Here is a 21490-nt window from a genome sequence, read left to right on the forward strand (position 1 = left end):
TTTGGATCTGTATTAATGTTAATTGTATGTTGACAATTTCTTAGTTAGTTTCCTGATCTTTAACATGTTTAATAACTGATAATACCTGATGTTTTTTTAATTGTAAAATCATATACATGTAACACTTTTTCTGGTTCATGTACATGTTGATGAACATTGTAGAGAATCTTCCTACATCACTATTATCCCATCCTTGTTGCCTTTTTTGTCGAGCCTGCAACTTTTGTTGCAGAAAGCTCTATATAGGGATAGTGATCCAGTGGCAACGGATGTGGTGTTAGCTAACTTCTTAAAAGCTTTGTATTTTAGAAAGTGGAAGACCCGGATGCTTCATACTTTGTATATAGATGCCTTATGTTACGAAGTTTCCGTCTGCCACATGTCCATTGTCCATGACCTCATTTTCATGGTTCAGTGACTACTTGAAAAAAAAGTTAAGATTTTTTGTAATGTGAATTTCTCTCTTATAATGAGTAATAGGATAACTATGCCCGTCAGACAGTTTTCATTTGACCTCGACCTCATTTCATGGATCAGTGAACAAGGTTAAGTTTTGGTGGTCAAGTCCATATCTCAGATACTAGAAGCAATAGGTCTAGCATATTCGGTGTATGGAAGGACTGTAAGGTGTACATGTCCAACTGGCAGGTGTCATCTGACCTTGACCTCATTTTCATGGTTCAGTGGTTATAGTTAAGTTTTTGTGTTTTGGTCTTTTTTTCTAATACTATATGCAAAAGGTCAACTATATTTTGTGTATGGAATGATTGTAAGGTGTACATGTCTAGCTGGCAGGTGTCTTCTGACCTTGACCTCACTTTCATGGTTCAGTGGTCAATGTTAAATTTTTGAGTTTTGGTCTTTTTTTCTAATACTATATGCAAAAGGTCAACTATATTTGGTGTATGGAAATATTTTATGATGTACATGTCAGTCTGGCCGGTTTTATTTGACCTTGACCTCATTTTCACAATTCATAGCTCAGTGTTAAGTTTTTGTGTTTTGGTCTGTTTTTCTATTACTATAAGCAATAGGTCAACTATATTTGTTGTATGGAAGGATTGCAATCTGTACATGTCTGCCTGGCATGGTTCATCTGACCTTGACCTCATTTTCATGGTTCATTAGTCAATGTTTAGTTTTCTTGGTTAAGTCTGTATCTTAGAAACTATAAGCAATAGGTCAACTATATTTAGTGTATTGAATGATTGTAAGGTGTACATGTATTTCTTGTTTGGTTTATATGAACTTGACCTCATTTTCTTGGATCATGTTAAGTTTATGTGATACATGTAGTTGTAGTAAAGCTTTATATTTAGAACTATCAACATAATATCAATGATAAGCATGATAAGTAAAGAAGGCGAGACATTTCAGCTTGTGCACTCTTGTTTAATTACGAATGATCTTGCATCTGTTCTTTTGTCTGCTTGGACTGCTTGGTTACTGTAAAATGTGCTTCATTGGATACATGTATGTCATTAGCTTCCTTTGCTGCCCTTTTCCAAACTGTCAGCAATTCTGTTGCCATGTACACTTGCATGACCAGCTATCCATTCAAAACTTATTTGTATTCCATATTGATTGTGATTGATTTCATTTTTGAAAGAATTTTGATAAGCAGTTGACCTGTGATTTTCTGTAGAGTATTTTCCAATTTAGAGGGGCCTCGGTGGCCAAGTGGTCTAAGTAGTCCATCTACTGTGTTGCTAGCCTGTCAACACTGAGGTTGTGAGTTCAACCCCGCATGTGGCAGGTGTCTTAATTGACTAGGATTTTCATGTTTTCTTGCTTAAGGTCAGTGGTCAGGGTAATATAAGCTTCCATACTCCATAGGGAGCTTAAATGGTAGATTGGTAGATTTCCCTGAAAAATGTTCAACAGTAGTAATCCATTTACCATCATTTTTATACGACCGCAAAATTTTTGCGTTTTTATCATGTTATGGCGATGTCTGCCTCGTTGTCCAAAGACATTAATTTGTTGTCTGAAGACATTTTGGTCGCAGACAATAGCTTCAGTATACAGTAAGTGTATGGATCTCTATGAAATTTTAGCACAAGGTTCCATATCACAATAGGAAGGTTGGGATTGATTTTGGGGGTTATTGTCGTTGCTGTTTAGTAAAAAAGGGCCAAAAATAAGTATTTTTCTGGTTTGCAGAAAATAACTTGAGTATAAGTGTACGGATCTTCATGAAAATTTAGCACAAGGTTCCATACCAAAATACAAAGGTTGGGATTGATTTTGGGGGTTATTGTCGCAGCTGTTTAGTAATTAGGGGCCAAAAAACATGCATTTTTCTTGTTTCATGACAATAACTTATGTATCTCTTTGAAATTTTACCACATTTATACCTCAAAAGGAAGGTTGGGATTGATTTGGGGAGTCATGGCCCAAACTATTTAGGAATTAGGGGCTGAAAAGGGGCAAGATAAAAATAGGATTTTCGGGTTTCTGGACAATAACTTGAGTAAAAGTCTTTGGATTGCTATTTAATGTTACCACAAGGTTCCATACTTCAAAAGGAAGGTTGGGATTGCTTTCAGGGGTTATGACCTTAATGGTTTAGGAAAAAGGGGCCAAAAACAAAACTTTACTAATACCTTGCATAAATTACTTATTTCTTGACCAATTTCAATGGGGTTTAATTCAAAGTCTTGAAATCTTGGGGTTCTTTAATATGCTGAATCTTACCATTTATTTAGAATTGGATCCTGATTTCAAATTGGTCCATATTTAGGTCTAAAGGGTCCAAAATAAAACATTGTTTGATTTCATTAAAAAATTGAATTATTGGTGTATTTTGATATGCTAAATCTTACCGTGTATTTAGATTTTAATTTTGGGGCCTGTCTTCAAATTTTTCCACATTAAGGGCCAAAGGGTCCAAAATATACTTTGTTTGATTTCATCCAAAATTAAATTCTTGGGATTCTGTGATATGCTGATTCCATCCATGTATTTAGATTTTGGATATTGGACCAAAATAGGTAACTGTCCAATTTCAAATTTTTCAGTTCTTTGTCCACATTCACTTTGTGTTAGAAACCTATGATGTGTCAAGTATTTAAATACAATCCAAATTCAGAGTTGTATCAAGCTTGGATGTAGTGTCCATACTTGCCCCAACTGTTGAGGATTCAACCTGTGCAGTTGTATCAAGCTGCGACGCACAGAGCATTTTATTTTAACTATCATGACCATGAATCTTGATGACAATTGTTTTAAACAGTAAATGTAAGTTGAATATATCTTTTGATTTGAAACTATTTGTCCAAAATGCTGTGTCCCTTGACATTAGGTGTTACTTTAAAGTTCAGAGGTATTTATTGTCTGTTATTATTGTAATCTACATATGTGTTTCTTTTGAATTTAGAATATAAAAGAAAATGAGCTATCCATACCAAGGCAATCCCGGCTATGGGGCTCCCCCTGGTGGGTATGGACCACCACAACCAGGCTACCCACAACAAGGAGCACCACAGCCAGGCTTCCCCCAACAAGGAGGGTATGGACAGGTATGTAGACAAGGAACGATTTACTGTGTATGAGGAAATTTTCATGTGAATGTATGTTCTCTTTGCTATGTTTTCTAGATATTTTACAACAGAATTTTTCCAATGGAAAAAAATCTTATTCTATTTAAATTCATTGCACAAGGCCATGAAATGCAAGCAACAATCACAGTGGACATTTAACTGCCTCTTCATAGACAAAAATGGTAAACAAAACCTGTTGGATGCCAAAAAATAAATTATTGTTTCTTTTATTAAAAGGTTTCCATGCCAACAGTAGAGAGTGCATCTGCAGCAGCTTATGGCACTTCCTCTGGAGGATATCCAAGTCAGCCAGGTCAAATTGGTTTTGATGTAAGTACCTGACTCACCACTATGGCTATCTTGCTAAAAATAGACAGAGGGCAAACTAAATTGAATATTTTTTTCTGCTAAACAAGTGATACCAAGCTGCTTGAGACCAAATCATGGTATTTTTTTTAACTACGACTGCTAGATTTCTTTATTAGATTAGATGAATAGCAGAAAAAAATATTTTGAAATTATATTCAATAAATAAGTCAAACATTTTCCTTGTGTGCCGCCATTTCAGTGGACACCTGAAGACCCAAGCCAAAAGCCAAGATGACAACCACTCTGCCTTTGAAACTTAAACCCATAAAATATAGCCCAAGTTTGATTTTGAAACTTAAACCCATAACATACATGTATAGCCCAAGTTTGATTTTGAAACTTAAACCCATAACATACATGTATAGCCCAAGTTTGATTTTGAAACTTAAACCCATAACATACATGTATAGCCCAAGTTTGATTTTGAAACTTAAACCCATAACATACATGTATAGCCCAAGTTTGATTTTGAAACTTAAACCCATAACATACATGTATAGCCCAAGTTTGATTTTGAAACTTAAACCCATAACATACATGTATAGCCCAAGTTTGATTTTGAAACTTAAACCCATAACATACATGTATAGCCCAAGTTTGATTTTGAAACTTAAACCCATAACATACATGTATAGCCCAAGTTTGATTTTGAAACTTAAACCCATAACATACATGTATAGCCCAAGTTTGATTTTGAAACTTAAACCCATAACATACATGTATAGCCCAAGTTTGATTTTGAAACTTAAACCCATAACATACATGTATAGCCCAAGTTTGATTTTGAAACTTAAACCCATAACATACATGTATAGCCCAAGTTTGATTTTGAAACTTAAACCCATAACATACATGTATAGCCCAAGTTTGATTTTGAAACTTAAACCCATAACATACATGTATAGCCCAAGTTTGATTTTGAAACTTAAACCCATAACATACATGTATAGCCCAAGTTTGATTTTGAAACTTAAACCCATAACATACATGTATAGCCCAAGTTTGATTTTGAAACTTAAACCCATAACATACATGTATAGCCCAAGTTTGATTTTGAAACTTAAACCCATAACATACATGTATAGCCCAAGTTTGATTTTGAAACTTAAACCCATAACATACATGTATAGCCCAAGTTTGATTTTGAAACTTAAACCCATAACATACATGTATAGCCCAAGTTTGATTTTGAAACTTAAACCCATAACATACATGTATAGCCCAAGTTTGATTTTGAAACTTAAACCCATAACATACATGTATAGCCCAAGTTTGATTTTGAAACTTAAACCCATAACATACATGTATAGCCCAAGTTTGATTTTGGTGGTTTTTGACATTTACAGTTCAGTAGCCCTTATAATTAGTTACCTTACTAATTGAGATTTTTGTTTCTGGATGAAAATTATATTTTCCTGACTTCATCACTAAGACTTACTACTTTTCAAAGAACAGTAACATTGTTAATTTTTTTTTTTTACATTTTATCCATTTGTATTTTAAGTAATGCATTAATGATTTGTATACTCAGATATTCAAGGAACAAAATAGATGTGTTTGTGGATAACCGTACTAGTGAAGAACACTATGTTAAAGTGAATCTATCAGTTCTAAAAATAGCATTATAAAAGTAGTGTTATCTTCCTTAGTTCATAATTATATAAATTATAGTTGAACGAAATACAGTAATGGATAAAGGATGATATCTCCAATTCAAAATTTGCCTCTCACTGCAAATGCAATGTTTATATATGATTAACTAAGTGCCCATTGCAAAATGAATGCAACTCTTACCATTCAGTGCTCACAAGCACCTTGATTGATTATATTAGGTATTCATGGAATATAAAGATGAAAACCTTCAAATGGGAAAAGTATGAATATAATGTCATGGATCATAAAATAAAGGTCAAGTTTGAATCCGGTGTTTTAGAAACTCGCTTTTCAAAAGTTATGCCCTTAGTTTCCTTAACATTTTTATTTTTTGTAAGTACCACTTGACCAAAGTTTTTGAAATTTGAACATGATGTTATCCAACATAAAATACAGGTCAAGTTCAGTTTTGTGATTTGTATCTTACCGTTGAAGATTATAAAGTCTCTCAACTAAATTAGCTGCTATAATTATTAGTAGAAATTTTCAGAAAAACATGAAGTTAAATAGTTTTGTCAGTAAACTTTATCTTGAGGAGTATATGTAAATTAGGCATTGTCTTTATGGAAGAAAATTGACTTCCAATATAAAAACTTTTTTAGTGAATTTTATCATAAAATGTTGAATTTTCTTTTAAAATGATTTTTTATTGCATTTTATACTATACTAGTATAAATATTTGTACATTTACTTCAAGTAAGACAACATTTGGTCTCCATTGGAGAGTTGTCTCATTTGCAAACATACCAAATCTTCTTCTTTTTTATGTAAATTAGATATGGAAAATCACATGTAAATATATTTCATTTTTTATTTAAACAAAGAATAAACAAAAATATTTATAAACTTGAGGGACAACTTGTTGATTGATATTTTGACCGAAATGTGTGTAAAATTGTTTTGATTGTGTAAATTTCACATTGCATGTATTTGAAAAAAGAGCCATTTAAATATTTTCAGGTTGGTGGACCTCCACCAGCAGCTGGATATGGACCACCTCCTGTTGCATCATATGGAGCACCACAGCCCCCTCAACCAGCCATGCCTTCAAGTTATGGTCCTCCACAACCTCAGTATCAGGTAAACCTGGTGTCAATTAATTTAACTGTAAAAACTGCCAAATCTTCATATAATTTTCTGCTGATGTGGCGTAAAGCAATCACCAATCCTATTATTTTCAATCACAGCATCAATACATTGAATGAAATTTTAGCCTTCAAATTTTTGAAGGTGTGTATTAATGGGACAAAACCAGAGGGTCTCGAAAGTTCTTTGAAAAAAAGAGTAGAAATTGGGGTCACAAGAGTCTTTTTCTTGCAACAAAACAAAACAGGTAAATTTGAAGAAAAACTTTTTATACGACCCCAAAAAAATTTTGGGGTTGTTTATTGCTATCATGCGGTCCTCTGAGTCGTCGTCCTCGTCATCCGAAGACATTTGGTTTCCAGACAATAACTTAAGTTTAAGTGTATGGATCTCTATGAAATTTTACTAAAAGGTTCAATACCACTAAAGAAAGGTTGGGATTGTTTTTGGGAGTGATGGTCCCAACCGTTTAGGGATAAGGGGCCAAAAAGGGTCCGAAAACAAGCATTTTTATACGCCCGTCAAATTTTTGACGGGACGTATAATGGTTTACAAATGTCCGGCGTCCTTCCATCTGTCTGTCTGTCTGTCTGTCTGTCCGTCTGTCTGTCTGTCTGTCTGTCCGTCTGTCTGTCCGGCATAAACATGTAGCACAGTAACTTGAGAATGACTTATCCAAATTTCATGAAACTTAACATAGTTGTTTCTTATGATGGTCAAACGATCTGTATACTTTTTGGTGAAAATAAGATTAAAACTTTTTTGAGTTACGGGACTTAGTAACTAAAACAGGTGTGTGTTTTTTTTCACATGTCGCGCCGTATCTCAAAAACAATTTATGATTATTGCTTAAAACTTTACACACTTCTTAGTTATATTAATCTTAAGATCTGTATACTTTTAGGTGATGATTCAAAATTTTATTTTAGAGATATTGAGTATTTTGTTAAAAAAGGGGGAGGGGTTTTTCACATGTCGCGCCGTATCTCAAAAACAGTTTATGATTATTGCTTAAAACTTTACACACTTCTTAGTTATATTAACTTTAAGATCTGTATACTTTTTGGTGATGATTTAAAATTTTATTTTTGAGTTATTGAGTATTTTGTAAAAAAAGGGGGAGGGGTTTTTCACATGTTGCGCCGTATCTCAAAAACGATTTATGATTATTGCTTAAAATTTTACACACTTCTTAGTTATATTAATCTAAAATTTTGTATACTTTTTGGTTTTGATTCAAAATTTTATTTTTGAGATATTGATTTTTTTTTTTTCAAAAGGGGGGGTTTTCACATGTCACGCCGTATCTCAAAAACGATTTATGATTATTGCTTAAAATTTTACACACTTCTTAGTTATATTAATCTAAAGATCTGTATAGTTTTTGGTTTTGATTCAAAATTTTATTTTAGAGATATTGAGTTTTTTGTAAAAAAAAATGGGGGGTTTTCGTATGACACGCCGTATGTCAGAAACTATTTATGCTAATTGCATAAAAATTCACACACAAGACGACGGGCGTATCATGCGCTCATGGCGCAGCTGTTTATTCTTGTTTCAGGACAATTACTTGTGTATAAGTATATTGATTGCTCTGAAATTGTACCACAAGGTTCAATACTACAAGTCAAAGGTTGGGATTCATTTTGGGGGGTAATTGTCCAAACCGTTCAGGAATAAGGGGCCAAAAAGGGTCTAAAACAAGCATTTTTCTAGTTTTCAGACAATATATTGTGTTTAAGTGTATTGATGTCTCTTAAAATGTACCACATTTTACAAAAAGAAAATTTTCTTCAAATGGTATTTTTTTTGGAAAAGGGGGGGGGGTAAAATTTTTTTTTTTTTTCAAGATTTAAGAAATTGTCAATTTTCCAAAGAAAAATTGGGGGTCACAATTGCTAATTCTTTGTATATAGTCTGAAAACAGATTTACTAAGTATTGCACAACAGCACAGTGTATTGCACAAAAGCAAGAAATCTTCAATTGAATATAAATTCAAATCATATAACCAATTTTAAGTTCTTTGACTACATTTATTCTGTGTCAGAAACCTATAATGTGTCAAATATTTAATTACAATCCAAATTCAGACCTGTATCAAGCTTGAATATTGTGTCCATTTTTACCCCAACTGTTCAGGGTTAGACCTCTGTGGTCGTATCCAGCTGCGCTTGGCGAAGCAGTTTATTTAAAGTTTCTTTATCTCAGTTATCTTCACTTGTATGACAAAATTTAATAAAATTAAGATCAAACAATAGATATTCTGTATTTGTAAAAATTAGATAAAACACACAATTTTCTTCATTTTAATGAAAAGTCTTACCAATGAATAACATCTCTCAAAATTTACACATTTCATTAAAGATCTAGCCCAATTTTTTTCTGCTACTTTTCAATTCAAGATGGGAAGAAGACTCTAGATTGTTTATTGAAGCTGTAATAAATAGTTGAGAGAATGCCAAGCATTTACTTTAAATAGGGTATTGCAGGCTTAGTGTTCTAGTTTATACTTCCAGCTATTATTAAAGAAAAACTGGCTGTATAGGTGTCGTAAAAGTTATTGTCATTTATGGGGGTAAAAGTTATTGTCATTTATGGGGGTAAAAGTTATTGTCATTTATGGGGGTAAAAGTTATTGTCATTTATGGGGGTAAAAGTTATTGTCCTTTATGGGGGTAAAAATAATTGTCATTTATGGGGGTAAAAATTATTGTCCTTTATGGGGGGTAAAAGTTATTGTCCTTTATGGGGTTAAAAGTTATTGCCATTTAAGTGGGTAAATGTTATTCTGTAAAGTTTACTGGAGTGGTTGGTACAATCATCTGTTTAACTTCATAGATTCATTGTTTAGATTAAAATTCCTGGCCAGAAATGTAAATATTTGTACTTAACCAAGATGTGTTTTTTTGGATCTTGAGAGATATGATAAATATTCCCATACAGACATAAGAGTTAAATAATGGGAATTGCCTTCAAAAAAGGGTGAAGCAATTTCATTACAAGTCCAGCATTTTCTTGCATTATGTCTTATAATGTGATGGTTTATTTGTAGAGTTCTACACCAGCCTATGGATCTGCTCCAGGGTACAACCCTCCCCCTCAGGGTGGCTATGGTCCCCCACAGCCACAAGGAGGATTCAACCCACCTCCACAGCAACCAACACCTGGTTATAACCAAGGTTATCCACAGTCAGGACAGTCCTATGGAGCCTCTGCCCCACCTCCTGCTGGAGGATCATATGGTGCCCCACCTCCACAGCAGCAAGGAGGGTATGGTGCACCCTCATCACAACCTGGTAGCTATGGTCAGCCAACATCACAACCAGGTGGATATGGTCAACCAACTGGTCAGCCAACATCACAACCAGGTGGATATGGTCAACCAACTGGTCAGCCACAGAGTTATGGACAACAACAGCAACCTCCCTCACAGCAGTATGCTTCACAACCACCTAGACCTTCACAGCCAGCTGGAGCAGCAAATGCATTTGTTCAGAAGGTAAGGGAGACAATCCTCATTTCAGCTAGCAGGGGTCAGCAGGTACATTTACTCATAAAGTAAGGGAAGTAACTCACAGCCAGCCTGAGTAATCCTATCCCATACTCTATAGTGAATCCTAGTCATTCTGTCTTTAACCTGTCCTGTTGGTGCCAAATATAATATTACTTAATATTTCCAATAACTATGTACCCATGAAGATTTTGAATTATTTTATGTAATGGTCCAAGAAAATATTTTTGTGATAGTACCAATTTATTTAATAAAAAGGAGGGTCTTTTGTATTTATTCTTATGATAAACATCCCTGTTGTAAAGAGATGCTTTGCGAACTTTCAACAGCAATTTTAAGGAAAACACTTGTCTGGAAGAGAAATAACAACAAGAGAATATGGATATCTTAGTCCATACATATTATTCTCATGAAGTTGCAGACTACTATTTTCATATAAATTGCTTTATATTTTATTTGTGAAATAAAAAGAAGATCTATCTGATAATAAATTCCTCTTCTAAAATCCCTTAGCTTGACAGGCTGATGCCAATTAAAATATACAATATAAAGCAGACATGAAAATATCTCCTCTCTCTCCCCATTGCATACTTGTAGCAAAATCTTGATATTAAACAATTTAGTGCCACAAATTGAAAGTAGATGTAAAAATCTACTCTCTGCTTTGCATCTAAAGCTTTATATTAAGGTACCTCATCAGGAAACTATGAATTAAAATGTAGTCATTAAAATCTATCCCATACTTTTGTAGCTTTGCAGCCAATGTTTTATATTACATTGTACTGACAATTCAAAAATTATTACTATGATGTTTGAAGAATGGGCAAAACTGCAACAATAAATATTGAGATTTCAGGAAAATCTGCATACAGATATCAGAATGCTAGTTCCTTTGATATTTGAAATACTCACCCAGTTACATTAATATAAACCTCACAATAATTTCAGAGTTTACAGTTCTCCATTCATAAAACTCAATTAATAGTAAACATAAAAATCTCCTTCATACCTAGCAACCAAAGTATGATTGGCCTATAAAACTGTGAAATATTAAGAAAGTCTACCTTCTATTTTCACATCTAAATCATGATTGACCCTCTCTTAAAAGTAGGATAATTCTAGATCCTCCTTTATGCTGTACTAATGACTAAACTTGAAAGGTCTACTCTAAAAATTACAGATGAAAAAGTAGAAATGAAAATCTACCTAATACTTTTTAGCCAAAGCCTGTTCCCAGGCAATTATCGAATGGTGTTCCAAGTCAAATATCTAATGGTGTTCCCAGACAAACGTCTAAAGTTGAACCCAAACAAACATCTAAAATTGATCCCAGACAAAGGCCTAAAGTTAACGATGACACACCCCCACCTCCTCTGCCTCCAAGGAAAAAGATTGTAAGTATATAGTTCTGTATGATTATACTGGTAGACTATGCAGATATATCTATCTAATTGTGAACTTACCATGATATCAGTTTTTAAAGGAAAAAGATGCAGTATTGAAATTAATTATTTGTGAGTAATAACATTCTAACAAAAATATTTCTAGGTTCATGAACTTCACCAAAGGTCACAAATGTCATATGGCTACTATTATCTATACTGCCTATTTGGGTAAATTATATACTTTGCACAATAGTTTTCAATGACATTAACCCAGTGTGGGTCAAGGTCAGTTTATTACAGAAGCCTTTGTTATGCACACTGATATTGCATTCATTGGTATGATAAGTTTTATCAAGGTTGAAAAGGTATTTGAATGATGTGGTGGCCATACCTTTATATGACGTGGCTGGATCTCAGTTATTCATCAGTTGTTGATTCTATGGTGAAATGAATTTGTTATGACCATCTCCAACTCAGAACTCCAAAGGTCAAGGTTACACCCAGTCAATGTAGTAATGTCTTTTGTTGCCATGGCCATTGCCTTTTAAGTTACAATTTAAATTTATTTCACCATTATAGTACTTTACAGATACATGTATTGTATAGAACCATTATTAATTATTGAATGAAATATACAAGTTGAACATTAGAATTGGCATCAACTAGTCAGGACATTTGACAGTCTTTTCACTAGCAATCTTTTTTTCTAACTTGTGGTTTTGAAATATCCTGTCATGGAGTATGGGGAATAAACTGGGAATGTATATTTTTTGGACAAGTGTAAAGGGATGATGAGAATCTAGAAATATTTTGATCTGTTTATTTTTATGATCTAAATTTCTGTTTCATTAAATTTTTGGAAACAGTAAATATTTAATCTGCATGGAAATGCATTCAAAGCAGTTATTTTCTTACCTGCTTAGCATATATGACTTAATCAGATTTATTTTAAACCAATATGATAATGATCTGCTTCTCTACCAGTAGATTTCAGAATAACAATTGTTCCTATCCCAGCTAACTTATTCCTGTCAAACAAAGGTCAAGGTGAAGGTGACACTGCTGTTGGTTTATTTGTTTCATGTTCATTAGATTTGTTACAGATGCTGCAGATCAGATAATTTCTACACAAACTTAATTTATGAAAGCTCTTATTCATTTTAAGTTTGCCTCATTGATTCATTGATATAGGTTAGGATCTATATCAGATCATGGGTAGTGATTTAGAATTAATCTGTAAATTCAGAAATTTTTTGCATGAATTGATTGTAAATTTGAATAAAGAACAAAGAATGAGTATTAAAATTTCAGCAATTATTGCATACAGATAATATATATAAATAGTGTCAAGATTTTAAAAACAAGTTTTTATTTTGCAATACCTATTCTGTTACAACTTTTGAGATAGTAAAAAATATCACAAAAGTTACTGATTTTACAGTGAATATATTTTTTTATGCCCCCGCCGTAGCGGAGGGGGCATTAAGTTTTACCCTTGTCCTACGTCCGTAAGTCCCAAAATTGGTTTCCGTTCTCTAACTTGAGTTTGCCTCAACCAAATGTTATGAAGCTTATACACAATGCTAATTACCACAAAACACAGATCAAGTTTGAATTTTGGTAGGGTCACTCTAACCGTTCTAGAGTTAGGCCCCTTTATAAATGGAAAAATTGCAAAATTTTTAGTTTCCGTTCTCTAACTTAAGTTTGCCTCAACCAAATTTTATGAAACATATACACAATGCTTATTACCACAAAATAAAGATCAAGTTTGAATTTTGGTTGGGTCACTTTAACCATTCGCGAGTTATGCCCCTTTATAAATGGAAAAAAATGCAAAATTTTTTTAGTTTCCGTTCTCTAACTTAAGTTGCCTCAACCAAATGTTATGAAACTTATACACAATGCTTTTTACCACAAAACACAGATCAAGTTGAATTTTTGTAGGGTCACTTTAATCATTATCGAGTTATGCCCCTTTATAAATCGAAAAATTGCAAAATTTTTAGTTTCCGTTCTGTAGCTTAAGTTTGCCCCAACCAAAAATTATGAAACCTTTACACAATACTTATTGCCTTAAAACTCAGATCAAGTAAAAATTTGGGAGCGTCACTTTTATCGTTCTTGAGTTATGTCCCTTTATAATGTTGTATGCAAATGGGGGCATCATCTGTGGCCATGGGGACACATTCTCCATTTAGTTAATTAAACGTTTATATAGAAAGTTAAAATATAATTATATATAAACCACATAAACAATTATTGCAGATATATTTGGTATTGTTTTATTGGGTTAACATCTAAACTAACTTTCATTTTGTTGAAAACAGGAGTTCTTTTCCAAAAAAAAGGGTGACTTTCAGTCCTAAACTTTGTCAGAATGCATTTGAGGGGATAAATGGGTCACCCAAGAAGGAAGCTAATGTGACTTATATTGACTTAGTTGAATTGGATGCATCATAGTTATGTTTTCCGATACACGATGTTTTGATGTTATGAATGAACTGCCTTGGTTGACCCGGGATCATTTTGGGGAAACGCCTAATAGGACATTGTGACTTAAAGATATTTGCTATGACGTCCGATTTTTCCTAGAAAAAGCACCACTTGGAAGATTATAAGTTATATGGTTTGCTACTGAACCCCTACGGATCTATAGAGTGTTAATAAAACCATAGGAGGTTAGGCGGAAGACCATAGTAAAGTTTTCTATTATTTACTTTTTTCCAAGATGAGTTTGTTTATCTCCTAAAGTTTAGCAGCAGTACATAGGTCTGTAGTATCTGTAACAAACTTTCTGTTCAACACACAAGTTTTATGTTTATGTAACAAACTTTCTGTTCAACACACAAGTTTTATGTTTATGTAGCAATAACAATCAAACCTTATTCCTTGCAGCTATTGAAATCTATGATGATATTTCAATAAAAGGTATTTAAGAAAATGATGAGTAAAAAAAAAATAACCCACTGAAATTCATTAACTTAATTGATAAATAATTTAAAATGTCATAAAATAATAGATAATGTTTTTTTGTTATCATTGTTTAAATCCATAAGATAGCACCAATTCCCTTCTAACAACCTTCTGGATCCATCCTCCTGTTACAATATGAGAAACAATGAAACCAATATTCAGACGAATTAAACATTAGCAATTGAGGGACAAAGGAGTAATTCATTGTTGACCTATTTATCTATCAAAAATAAAGTATTCTTTATTTGCAATTTGTTTTGTACATTGTAACAACAGTTTTGATATGACATTGTCACATATTTTGAGGGATTTACTTCCCTGTAACCAAGGATTTGTATAGTATATAGCGAATAATTGTTCCGATATCGTAAATGACAAGTAGCAGTGGCGAGTAGCAAAGTCTCGCCGCGTAAAATAAAACGATAAACCATGAGATTCCAATCCTTCTTACTATACAAATCCTTGCTGTAACCTATTGATTCTCTAGTTAATCTAAATCTTAGCAAGTGAAACCTACATTTGCAGTAGCTTTATATGATAAAAAGATGATGTTTCGATAAACACTTGTGAAATAATTGATATTGACTATATGATAAAAGTGGCTTGTAATCCTTGCGGATTTATTGACCCCATTATGCATTATCAATCATGATATTTAAATCAATATAATTGTGATCTTGTCTTGTCTACAACTTGATTTAAAACAATTTTAAGGTATTATTTATAAATGACCTTGAACATTACTTGAAAATGGGAGAAACTTAAGCAAAACTGTAATGAGCTATTTTCCTTCACAATATTTATTTTACAAGCTAAAGTTTTGTCTGACAATTCAGAAGGAAGTTTATGTAAAAAACTTTAGAAGATGAATATTTTCATATCAGGAAATACAATTTTTAAAGGCAGTGCTTTAATGCCTTTCTAGTTGCCGTGTTAATCTTTCTTTCCGCGATATCCAACTTATCTACGTGGGGGGTCATTAGGCTCCAAGTAGATCCGGAAAATGTTGATTCTCTCCTCTTCTTATTGTGATATAAAATGTTTTTTGTTTCATTTCATTTACATTGGAAAATAGAGAAACGATCATTGTGTTTTGTTAGTTTTAAAAACTTTTGATATATTTGTATTTTACATTATAAGCAGTCAACCGATTGACAAACTAGAATTATTTGAATTCCGTGTGGAAAGAGGTCTGGTTAATTTCGAGTGTTATCTGCAAACTAGATGTTTATAAATCATTTCAGTCGTTGATATAATAATTAAAGGTCGACTGAACATGAATTATATTATACAATTTAAAGCGCATTTCTGTTTATGCACGCGAACCCGTCTAATGTTATTGTTATTTTCGCAGTTATATAAAGTAGCAAATTATCGTTCCTGAATAGGTGGCGCAGTGGTAGCCGATCCTGTTCTTCAACTTCCGGTTTCTGCACTGTGCAACTATTACAGTTGCATTTTTAGTTAACGATGCGCATGCCAAGTACTTGTTGTTGTGTACCTGGATGTCATTTAAGAGGAGGACATGCATTTCCAAATGACTTAAAAAAGAAGGAAAAGTTGGATCAACGCCATGGCCCATACGCAGATTGGACGAGAACACGATGAAATCGTGGAGTCCATCTCAATCAGCTGTTGTTTGCAAGGCAGATTTTACTGAAAAAGACTACGTGCAGGAAACTATTCATGGTAAAACTCTATTTCCTTTTTAAAATATATAGTTATATATGTAATCGCCATGCGAATAAACCAAAGTCTGTTTACAACCGCAATTATCGGTTTAGAATAAAATGGGGTGGTTAATTCAAGACGTCATAATTTTTTGGATTACGATTCAATGTGATCTGTTTGAGATTTTTTGGTGCTTGCTACAATTATAATGATTTCTTACAAGAGGTATATCATACTGAGAATTATTTTAGCAGTAATTATGCTAATGTAGTAACGACAGGAATGCATAAGCTATGCCTCATAGACTTTCTTGAAAAATATCAATGACAATGTTAACAGGAACAAAACATTGACATGCTCTCATCTATATTATAGTTATTTAGGTACAAACAATGTATGTTTGTTGCATATGTCTCTCATTGTTTGTCCTTTGGATTTACATAACATACATTTTGATGTACATTGATTCAGGCTAACATAGTTTTATCCAGATTGTAATGAATAAATCTAGTTAATATTTTGCCAGGTAGTACAAAGTATGCATTGCTAATGGAAGTTCATTTAATTATCAAAAAACTAATGTTTTATAACCTTTTTCAGGGCGCAAACCCACCATACAGAGACTTAAATCTACTGCCATTCCCAGCCTATTTTCCTGGACCAAGCAAGAGACTGAATCGTCCGCAAAAAGAAAAATCAGGGCAGTTTCCTGTGAAAACAAAAGAACTAAACTTGATGAATATTGTAGTAGAAATCTAGAGGAAAGTTTTGATTATAAAGTTGGTTTTCCTGAAGAAGTCATTCATACTGCAGACAGGATTTATGACCGTCCACCACCAACTGCCGAGCTAATGTTGAGCTTCACAGATGGAATTACGCAAACACCATCAATGCCTATATTTTCAGCAGAGAATTTTGAAATGAAGACACGTGACACAGCCATGCATTTTTATACCGGTATTAGAGTTGTATACTAAATTTTTATTTGTTTTCACCACACTTGGTCCAGCAGCACATTGTTTGAGATACATATATTTTCAAATTGATAGGGTGTCATTTGAAAATCAGTTTTTTTATGACTTTGATGAAATTGAGGCATTATACAACCAACTTTGAACTGTCTAGATTCTAGATTGAAACTAGTGTTAAGAATATTGTGTAAACATGGATTGTTTTTATGTCTAAACAGTGGCGTGAGGCTAACACTTGGCCATTAAGTGGTTTAGTCAGGTATTTTTCGCCATCCAACTTCAAATTAAAGTTTCCTACAACTTGGATTATTATTGACAGCACAGAATATCCCGTGATAAAACCTAAAGCTCCTAGAGCTCAGGCAACCTTTTCATCATATAAAAACAGAAACACTGAAAATACTTGTATGTTCGACACCTGGTGGTTTAGTCAACTATGTCTCTAATGCATATGTTGGTTGTACCAGTGACTGTGAAATAATTGAAAGATGTAGAATAGTTCAATTATGTGATCCAGGTGACAGTGTGATGGCAGACAAAGGTTTAAATGTGCAAGATTTGTTTGCTCACTTTTTTTCAAAAAAAGAAACAGAATTAGTTCCAAAACTCTTATACGGGATAGAAAAGTCTCCAATTAACACGTGCACATAGAGCTAATTATTGGACTTGGCAAAACATACAAAATTCTAATAAATCCTATGAATGGAACTGAAACAAAACTTTCATCTGAAATAACATTTAGTTGTTTTATGTTGTGTAATTTTAGAACTTGTGTTGTGCCAAAGGATGCATAAATAAAAGTGACGCAATGAAGTTTGTTCTGATATAAATATATAAATATTATTTACAATTACATGCACATGTAAATTGTAATGCATATAAAAATAAGGAGATGTGGTATGATATTCAGTGAGTTTATCGAACCAAAGTGCATAAGAAATGGGTTAAGCAGTTACAGGTGTTACTTTCACCGTACAATCTCCAACAACATGAACAATTAGAAAAACTTGTACCGTGTAAAAAATTTCAGAGATCTTACAACTAAGTTTGACTTTGGTGAATTGTTTATATCTGTTGATGTAAATATAAAAAAGAAGATGTGGTATGATTGCAAATGAGACAACTCTCCACAAGAGACCAAATGACACAGAAATTAACAGCTATAGGTCACAGTACGGCCTTCAACAATGAGCAAAGCACATACCGCACAGTGAGCTAAAAAAGGCCCCGAAATGACAATGTAAAACAATTCAAACAAGAAAACTAACGGCCTACTTTATGTACAAAAAATGAACGAATAACAAATATGCAACACATCAACAAACGACAACCACTGAATTACAGGCTCCTGACTTGGGACAGGCACATACATGTACATACAGAATGTGGCGGGGTTAAACATGTTAGCGGGATCCCAACCCACCCCCTAACCTGGGACAGTGGTGTAACAGTACAATATAAGAACGAACTATAAAAATCAGTTGAAAGAGGCTTAACTCATCAGATGGATAAATACAAATACAAGTGGACGTGGCCGGGTAGTTGTACATCCAAACAACAAATAGACACTTAAGTACAGATCTGAGAGTACTCACATTTACTGACAGCAAGTTCAAAGCCACTAACAACTGATAAAAAAATCTTGCATCTAAGACTAAATTATCAATCCGTAAGCTCCCTTTAGAATTTTATAAATTTTAGATTTTACATTTCTGAGTTGTGGGGTTTTATTCATTAAAAAAGGGGGGATTTTCCAGTTTTTGGACAACAACTCAAAAATGCTTTAAGCAGTTCGCATGAAACTTTGGTGAATTATTTATAGCTATTGATGTAATCTCCCTATTGATTTTCATAAATTTCAAATATGACATTGAGAAGAAATTGAACTTTATTTGTTTATAGTCTGGCAACAGATTTATTAAGTATTGCGCAACAGCACAGTGTATTGCACAACAGCAAGAAATCTTTTATTGAATATAAATTCAATTCATATAACCGATTTCAAGTTCTTTGACTACATTTATTCAGAAACTATAATATGTCAAATATTTAATTACAATCCAAATTCAGACCTGTATCAAGCTTGAATATTGTGTCCATTTTTGCCCCAACTGTTCAGGGTTGGACCTCTGCAGGTGTATCCAGCTGCGCTCAGCAAATCAGTTTATTTCTTAATTAAGAACTCCTTTTTGTCGAGCCTGCGACTTTTGTCGCAGAAAGCTCGACATAGGGATAGTGATCTGGCGGCAGTGTTAGCTAACTTCTTAAAAGCTTTATATTTTAGAAGGTGGAAGGTCTGGATGCTTCATACTTTGTATATTGATGCCTCATGTTATGAAGTTTCCGTCAGTCACATGTCCAATGTCCTTGACCTCATTTTCATGGTTCAGTGACTACTTGAAAAAAAAGTTCAGATTTTTTGTAATGTTAAATTCTCTCTTATTATAAGTAATAGGATAACTATATTTGGTATGTGCGTACCTTGCAAGGTCCTCATGCCCGTCAGACAGTTTTCACTTGACCTCGACCTCATTTCATGGATCAGTGAACAAGTTTAAGTTTTGGTGGTCAAGTCCATATCTCAGATACTATAAGCAATAGGTCTAGTATATTCGGTGTATGGAAGGACTGTCCAACTGGCAGGTGTTATCTGACCTTGACCTCATTTTCATGGTTCAGTGGTTATAGTTAAGTTTTTGTGTTTTGGTCTGTTTTTCTTATACTGTATGCAATAGGTCTACTATATTTGGTGTATGGAATGAGTGTAAGGTGTACATGTCTAGCTGGCAGGTGTCATCTGACCTTGACCTCATTTTCATGGTTCAGTGGTCAAAGTTAAGTTTTTGAGTTTTGGTCTTTTTTCTAATACTATATGCAATAGTTCAACTATATTTGGTGTATGGAAATATTTTATGATCTATTTGTCAGTCACATAGGTTTTTTTTTACTTTGACCTCATTTTCAAGGTTCATTGCTCAGTGTTAAGTTTATGTGTTTTGGTCTGTTTTTCTTAAACTATAAGCAATAGGTCAACTATATTTGTTGTATGGAAGAATTGTTAGCTGTACATGCCTGCCTAGCATGGTTCATCTGACGTTGACCTCATTTTCATGGTTCATTGGTCAATGTTTAGTTTACTTGGTTAATGTTAAGTTTATGTGACAGTTGTAATAAAGCTTTATATTTAGGACTATCAACATAATATCAATGATTAGTAAAGAAGGCGAGACATTTCAGCGTGTGCACTCTTGTTTCATTCATAAATTACTTTATACTTGGAAATATAATTTTGCTTGGAGTTATAGTTTCTAAAAAAAGTATTGTCATTGAAAGAGTTGACATGTTGCAATGTACATTATTCTACATAGTTCTATGGTACCAAATCAAAAGTTTATATAAAAGAAAGAAGTCAAGGGTTTCCAATCATAGTTAAGTTACATACATTTTTTTTGTACCTGATGTCGTTGAATATAGATCATTTTATATAAATAAGGAGATGTGTTATGATTGCCAATGAAACAACTATCATCCATACATTGTACTTACCAGTAACAAACCACATTTGCAAAGTTGAATAAAATACAGTTGATAACATTTACTTATTACTAAAAAGAAAATGCCAAACTATTTTAAACAGTATTTGACTATAAACATAGATAAAAAAGGTACAAACTGGACATAATGCACTAGTTCATAAACAAGTGAGAACAATCGCCTTCATATAGTGCTCAGAATATGACATTCATAAAACTTGTTCAATATCATTAGAGAACTCTAAATCTTAAATACTGAAAGCCACCTCTGATAAGTACAATGTACTATGCAAGATAATGATATAACTGGACTAAAAATACACACAACCTGTAATTAACTGCCTTTACAGCGCTTTCGCGCTTTGATTCATTTTTTATTTTTGATTGAAAAAAAATAACCAGTGATGTAGATCTAGACAACATGTTGCTTGCAATTGATAACTATTGCCATCCCTTGGTGTACGTCAAGTAAATTTCTCTACAAGCAGGTGTCATCTTTATTGTCAATCTTGTGGCAAGCATACCGGTAATATGTAACATTAAGGTCATTTACTGTGACCATTCAAAACTTAAAATAAAATCATATTTTTAACCTTCTGTTTTTAAATGTGTATGGGGATCAATCCATGAACAAACATGGCATGTTACTAAAAATAGAACATAGAAGTGAAATTGCAGTTTTTGGCTAATATCTCAAAAACTAAAGCAGCTAGATCAAAACTGAGACGGGTACAAATGACCAACAGGACAAGACTTATCTCTGAAAATGATCACTAGGTCATGGTCTATCTA

At 33.3% G+C, this 21490-nt stretch overlaps 1 protein-coding gene across 7 annotated transcripts in view; it reads left to right on the forward strand.

The window, feature by feature from the left end:
- LOC127699990 (annexin A4-like) overlaps positions 1 to 21490 on the forward strand; it is a 68207-nt gene that overhangs the window by 1967 nt on the left and 44750 nt on the right. For 6 of the 7 annotated variants that reach the window (XM_052203363.1, XM_052203362.1, XM_052203366.1 and 3 more), the window contains exons 2-5: positions 3380 to 3521; positions 3780 to 3872; positions 6525 to 6644; positions 9704 to 10150. In XM_052203363.1, coding sequence (XP_052059323.1) covers positions 3393 to 3521; positions 3780 to 3872; positions 6525 to 6644; positions 9704 to 10150 — 789 coding nt within the window. In that variant the 5' untranslated portion in view covers positions 3380 to 3392. The remainder of the gene's footprint in view (positions 1 to 3379; positions 3522 to 3779; positions 3873 to 6524; positions 6645 to 9703; positions 10151 to 21490) is intronic. The other variant, XM_052203368.1, reaches the window with a different exon arrangement.

This window comes from Mytilus californianus, unplaced genomic scaffold (assembly GCF_021869535.1).
Source record: "Mytilus californianus isolate M0D057914Y unplaced genomic scaffold, xbMytCali1.0.p SCAF_46, whole genome shotgun sequence".
Lineage (NCBI taxonomy): Eukaryota > Metazoa > Mollusca > Bivalvia > Mytilida > Mytilidae > Mytilus > Mytilus californianus.